Below are 6304 nucleotides of genomic sequence, written 5' to 3'. Positions count from 1 at the left end.
CCCCCACCAACCCCCCGCTTAGTGCAAATTCTGCTCCAGAACCTCGGTTCTGGTGACATGGGAGCACTGGTGCCCCTAAAGTATGCGGGCCGCCACTCACACAGCGGCTCCCGGCACTGCCACAGCGGACACACTACACTGCTTGCTCAAACGAAAATAAATAACTTTGCTGAATTATAAGTTATCTTAGATACAAGGCTTAATAATTTAGTTTTTTTTTCTTTTTTTTTAACTAAAACATTTCTTGGAGGTAAAGAATGTTTAAAGGTTTCCTTCTGCCTTTGGAGATGATTAGGTTTCTAGAACTGTTAAGCTTCTCTGAGCCCGTCTGCCTGGCTTCTCTTGTTGCACAGAGCGCGTGCGCAAGGCTAGGGCTTCACAGGAAGCGTCTCCTTGAACCCGGAATGGTTGGGGTTGGCTTCCGGCAGCGCCACCGAGTACTCAGTCGTGGCGAAGAGCAAGGTGTCCAGGGTGGTCTCAGTGCACTGGGCGATGAAGCGGATGAAAGGCCGCACGTCCCCCTCATTGGCCACCTCCAGCACGTGGTAATACTCAGCTCTCTGCTCCTTGCGGATGGTGATGGGCGGGTAGCCTGCCTGCATCAGGATGAGGTTCATGAGCAGGCGCGAGGTCCTCCCGTTGCCATCGATGAAAGGGTGGATGTAGACGAGTTTGTAATGCGCCAAGGCCGCAAACTCCACCGGGTGCAGGTTCATGGCGTCCTCAGAGTTGAGCCACTGTATGAACTCCTGCATCTGCTTCTCCACGTCCCGGGGATGGGGAGGGACGTGGTGTCCTACCAGGACCTGGGTCATGCGAAACCTGCCAGCTTCCACTGGATCCACGTAGCCCAGCACCCTCCTGTGGATCTCCAGCACGTCGCCAATGGTGACAGAACCTATGCGCGACACCAGGGTGGTATTGACGTACTTCATGGCTGCATGCATGCCAATGACCTCGTTCTGCTCCTCCAGGCTCTTGCCCGGCACGGCGTAGCGCGTCTCCAGGATATGCCTGATCTCGGACAGAGTGAGGGTATTGCCCTCAATCGCAACTGTGTGGTAGATGTGATGGTAGTACGTCTCCTCCAAGACCCTGCGCAGCGCTGAGTTCCCCTTGGGGATGGACATCACCTTCCTCACCTTGCTGTCGATGATGCTGAAGTACCTCTGGTCGATCTCCTCCACGAGCGGCAGCGTCCGGTCCCGGTTGACCAGTGCCTTCTCATGGAAGGGCGAGATGGTCAGCGCTCTGGTGTACAGGTAATCCGCTTGGATGATGTCCTTGTCTTCTTCCGAGAAGATGCCGAACTCGTTGAGCGCGTCCACATAGTCCGGGTCCATCTTGAGTGCGTACAGGAAGAGCTTGTGGGCTTTCTCCCTTTTGCCCTGGCGCTTCATTTCCAGGGCTTGGTTCAAAGCTGCTCTGGCTTCCAGTTTGCCTGCTAGAGACAGCCAAAGCAGCCTGTCAGCGAGGGTGGGGTGACAAAAGATGTTCAGGGGCGCTGCCCCTGGGCAGGTGTCCTGGGACACCACCTCCCCTGCCCCAGCCACCCTATGTCCACACGGTCACCAGTGCCCCTATGCCCCGCTGCCCTGTGGTGTGGGGTGCTGGTTACTCTCTGTGTCCCAGACTACTCTCTGCACCCTTGCCACACAGGAAGGTCCAGGCGTCTCCTGTCCCTGTGCCTTCCCTACTGTGCTGCTGTCATGGGTGGCCCTCTCCTGACTTCTCCAGCTCAGCCCTTGCTGGGGACACTGCTGTCCACACCCTCCGTTCAGGCCCAGGTGTGTTCAGCCCGCCCTCCCTTGTGCTCGTCCCGTGGCCTTCGGCTTCCCTGCACTATTTAACCCAGTGGTTCAATGCTGCCCCTGAGGGGACATCTAGCAATGTCTGGAGATGTGTCTGGTGTGTGTGCTGCTGGGACTGAGGTTCCTACTCCCCATCTTGCTATGTACATCGGAGGCTCCAGAGGAGGTAGAGGAACCTGCACTGGGTCCAGCCTCTTGTCCCAGCCCCGTTTTCCTGGCATCGGGTGCCAGCCACACACACTCAACTTCTTTGAGTTCCTCAGGCGTCCCCAGGTCTCCTACACTCTGGCGTCTGCCTAGAACACTCTTCCTTACATGCCCTTCTCCTTGGATCACACCTGCTTACAACTGGGGCTCAGCTTGGGCGATGTCTCCTACAGGGAGTCTTGGTGGGATGCTCCTCCAGTGCTCTGTGCTTTCCTATCATACCTGTGACATGCTAAGTCACCTGCTGGATTGTCTAGACTGGGACCCAGGGCTGACTTTACTACTGTACCCCGCAGGACACAGCAAGCCAGCTGCAGATATCTGTCCAGTCAGCAACGAGGAGGGAGGCGTCTTTCTTACCTGGAGATGCCTTGGTCTTCACCACCAGCAGCCCTGCATCCCTGGAGGTGATGCTGAGCTCTGTGGAGGGGCTGGTGTGCTTGGTGACAGCATGCTGTGCCCTGTCTAATTTGCTCCTGAGCAGGTAGAAGCCTTTGAGTATGGCCAAACACTGCTCCTCCATGGCTCCCAGTGGCAGCAGCAGGGCCAGCAGCGACCCCAGCGCCATGCTCAGCAGCATCAGCCACAAGAAACGGCCCCAGACCGAGACCCATTTTGGTTCAGTCACTGCCATCACCGAAGCCACTGGCACGAACATCATCTGGATTCAGGGCTGGGCCCTGTGCACATGTCCACAGTTAGCTGAGGAAGAGCAGGACCTGAAGGAAGCAAGAATGCTGGGATTTAGGCTGGGAAGAGGACACGTTCCCCCCACCTAATCACCAGGGACGGGGCGGCTGGCAAGACAAGGAGTGGCTCTCTTGGGGAGAGAGGCCGGCCAAGAGGGCCTGGTGCCCCTTGCAGAGCAGTTGACAAGTCATGCTGCCACCAGCCAGGATTTATTGAGCACTTACTGCATGCCAGGCCCTGCACTGAACATCTCACATGTTATCTCCTGTGATCTTCAATAGCTGCCTGAACTGGTATTTTCACTCCACTAGGCCAGCGAGGAAACTGAGGCTCACAGAAGTGAAGTCCCTTGCGCAAAGTCACCCAGCAAGCAAGAGAAATCCCTAGGGCCTGCACTCCGGAACCCCATGGCTCTAAAGCAACCCCTTCACCAGCAATCTCCGTGGCCTCTGAACACCTGGTGTTTCGGGACATAAATAACACAGATGCACACTCGAGGTGGGCCATGGCCCTAAGGCCCATCCTTTGTTAAGTACAACTGTCCAGCAGCCGAGATATTACTGCACGGGTGGCTGCCTGGCCCACCCCTCACCTTGATGAGGCTGTTTCCTCTGCGGCCTTCCTCTCCTGGCCTGTCCACCAAGGACCTTGATAAGAGGTTGGGCAGCTGAGCATCTCAGAAGAACTCAGGCCCTGGCCAGAGTGTGTGGCTGCTCTGTCAGTGACAACAGGCACGTGCTGGGGCTGGACTTGGGGGTGGGGGCCAGGTGTGCCAGCATGAAGCTCACAATAGGCTTTTATTGGGCACTATGCTGTGCTGGGCACTGAGCCGGTGCCAGCTTCACAGCACCTCATTTAATTTTTTACTCCACCCTATGAAGGAAAAACTACTTAAAGTTCTGTTTTACAGATGAGGGAAACGGAGGCACGGGCAGGGCGAGTTAAATTCCAGAAGGCCCGCAGCCGGTACACAGAAGCAGGCCTAAATCTCTATCTTGATACTTACTAAGTGGGGCTGTGCACCTGCTCTGCGCTGCTCTGCTCCGGAAATGCCTGACAGATGACAGGCTCAGAGCCTTAAGGGTAAGCCCAGCCGGTGGCCCCAGGACATGTGCAATAGCTTGGTGCGCTGTGGGGGTACAGGTGGCTAGGGGCTCCCCGAAGAACTGGATACTCGAGCAAGCTGTAAACACAGGGACTTCGTCGGTGCCGGGGGCAGTGCGCTCCGGAAGGCGCCAATCTCTCGGCCTCCACGTCCGCAGAAAGAGGTAAACTGAGGCCCGGAGAGGCCAAAGGACCGCTCTAAAGTCAGTCTGCAGAACCGGCTCGTTGCGAGCCCCGTCCAGGACTCTAAACCCCGCCGCACCTTCCGAAGCCCCTAGGGCTCGCCCCCTCCTCACCATGCGGATGCCGGGCCCTCCCGCCTCCTTCCCTGCGCCGGCCGACTTCGTGGCTGTAGGCTCCCGGGACCACCTCCTTCGTCCGCCTTCTGGCTCCGCCCTCTACGACTCTCCATTGGGTGGTCTAACATCCTTGCAGCAGCGGATTGGTCTTCTCCACCTGTCAATCCTTCGCATTTCCGGGTTTCCGTATTGACCTCGGTTACCTCGAGAAAGGCGCGCCGTGGGCCACTCCCATTGGCTGGTCTCTTAGCCACAGCAGCCAATACGCAATGGGGGGGCGGGTCTTCGGCCACAAGTGGGAGGAGTGCGCACCGAAAACTGGGCGTAGGGGCGGGACTAGGGGTGCGTAGGCGTGAGGCTCGGAATCTAGCACCTCCGAACAGCAGAACTGCTACCTCAAGTCTCCGCCCACTCTCGTGTGCCACAGTTTCTTTGGGTGTACAGTGAGGCTCCTTCATCTGGCCCCCAGTTGGTCCTGACTACGCAGCCCTTGTTTCCAGACTCTGCCCCGTCCCGTTGGGTTGGCGTTGCCGTTGCCTTTCTCTCCCCGTCGGTTTCATGTGCTCCGTTGCGTGCGTATTTTGGTTTTCTTTTTTGCCAGAGTGAGGTTTGAACTCCGGGCCTTTCCACTAAGCCACACGCCAGCAGCCCTATTATTACTATATTATTATCATATTTTGAGACAGGGTCTCGTTAAGTTGCCCAGGCTGGGCTCAGACCTGCGATCCTCCTGCCTCTAAGCTCGAACTTGAAATGCTCCTGCCTCTGACCCCCGAAGTGCTAAAGTTACAAGCGTGAGGCACCACGCCAATTCGCGGCCCCTGGAGAAGGCCCTGGCTGGTTCCCTTGGTTTCCAGAGAGAAGAGCCTTTTTTCTTGAAGCAGAGTTAAAAACCTGCATCTTAACCCACAAGTATGGAATTGAACATGTAGGGATACACTCCAGAAACGCTAAGATTATTAAAATACTAGGGCAGATTCTGGAGTCAAACTGCCGTTCGCACTCTGTCCTTGAGCCAGTGAATTCCAGCCCCATTACCGCATCAGTAAAATGGGGACAGACCGTCTACTTCGCTGTTGCCCTCAAGTTTGGGATTTGCCGAGGGCTTGATGCTTTTGGATGTGACTCTCACGCGACACGTGGAGCCGCATAGCCTCGGTTCACACCCCGGGTTCCACACCTGCTGACAGTTACATCTAGCGGGTGATTCAGCCTTGCTGATCCCCGTTTGGTTTCCTGTAAACTGGGGATAATGTGGTCTCAGCGCCTTTTTGCGGATTTTGTGTGAGCCTGTGCATCTGGCCCAGAGCGCGTGCTTGAGGAATATCACCTGTCACAGTTATTTCTCGATGAGACACAGTCATTGCCGCTTTATTTCTTCTTCGCGGAAGAAAGCGCTAGAGCTACCAGGTGGCTCTGATCACTGGGGAGAGACCCCTGCACCCTGTGTAGGTCTCATCCTGATTCTAGTTCAGCGAAGCACAAGAGGCAGTGTCCAGGCCAGGCTGGAGTTGGGGCTGATGGCCAGGAGGCATGCAGTCCTGAAGGACACTGGGGGACATTTCAAAATGAAGGAGCACACAGCTCCCAGCCTTGCCTGTTGGGTGCCCTTGATCCTGGGTCCATTTCTCTCAACTCCCAGCAGGGAGCATGGCTGCTCAAGGAATTTTGTTTGATTTGAATTTGAAACTCCTAATGCAGGACAAACTCTAGTGCTCTTAAGAGAGAACACCAGGATGGTAGTTATCTTGATGGCTTAATTGTTTGAACAGAGGTCTTGTACGTGGTTGGCTTGGAGTCCTCTGAGTTTCACTTTTGATGGTCCAAGTAGTCAGCAGTGTACACACCTTCCCCAGAGGAGGGCCTGCTGCGCGGCTGGCGTGTGGATACAGTTGGTGTAGCAGAAGGCAGGGTGGGCGGGGTCAGACAGATGCCCCGCCCCCCGTGGTCCCTGGGGGACTTTTCTACAAGCTTACCTTGACGCGTGACAAATTCAGTTGCAAAGCCCACCAGTTTGGGGAAGTCACCTAACTTCACAGAGCTGGGTATCCTGGGGGCTGTGGAGCTCTGTTCACGTCCAGGAATGAAGGGATGTAGTCACTGTTAAAGGTACTCTCCTCTCTTCATTCTCGGGACACCAGTGTAAACTCTTTAAGGAGCCTGGGCCGCTGCGAGCAAATCCAGAAGCTGCAC

General features: G+C 56.0%; 1 protein-coding gene across 4 annotated transcripts; it reads right to left on the bottom strand.

Moving 5' to 3' along the window:
- Nucleotides 1-199: 199 nt before the first annotated feature.
- Nucleotides 200-4287, bottom strand: Ficd (FIC domain containing). 4 transcript variants are annotated; one of them, XM_005396462.2, is made up of 4 exons: nt 4109-4287; nt 3715-3891; nt 2379-2737; nt 200-1444 (listed from the first exon to the last, which is right to left on the bottom strand). In XM_005396462.2, exons 3-4 carry the CDS (start codon nt 2677-2679, stop codon nt 369-371), a joined length of 1377 nt encoding a protein of 458 aa, XP_005396519.1. In that variant the 5' UTR covers nt 2680-2737; nt 3715-3891; nt 4109-4287; the 3' UTR covers nt 200-368. The 4 variants fall into 4 exon arrangements, with proteins under 4 accessions (XP_005396519.1, XP_005396517.1, XP_013375940.1 ...); XM_005396460.2 differs by lacking the exon at nt 3715-3891 and having other exon boundaries at nt 4109-4286; XM_013520486.1 differs by lacking the exon at nt 4109-4287 and having other exon boundaries at nt 3715-4090.
- Between the last annotated feature and the right edge of the window lie 2017 nt (nt 4288-6304).

This window comes from Chinchilla lanigera, unplaced genomic scaffold (assembly GCF_000276665.1).
Source record: "Chinchilla lanigera isolate Chin_1 unplaced genomic scaffold, ChiLan1.0 scaffold00054, whole genome shotgun sequence".
NCBI lineage: Eukaryota > Metazoa > Chordata > Mammalia > Rodentia > Chinchillidae > Chinchilla > Chinchilla lanigera.
Note: the sequence above shows the minus strand (reverse complement) of the source record. Positions and strands in the feature narration are given on the sequence as shown.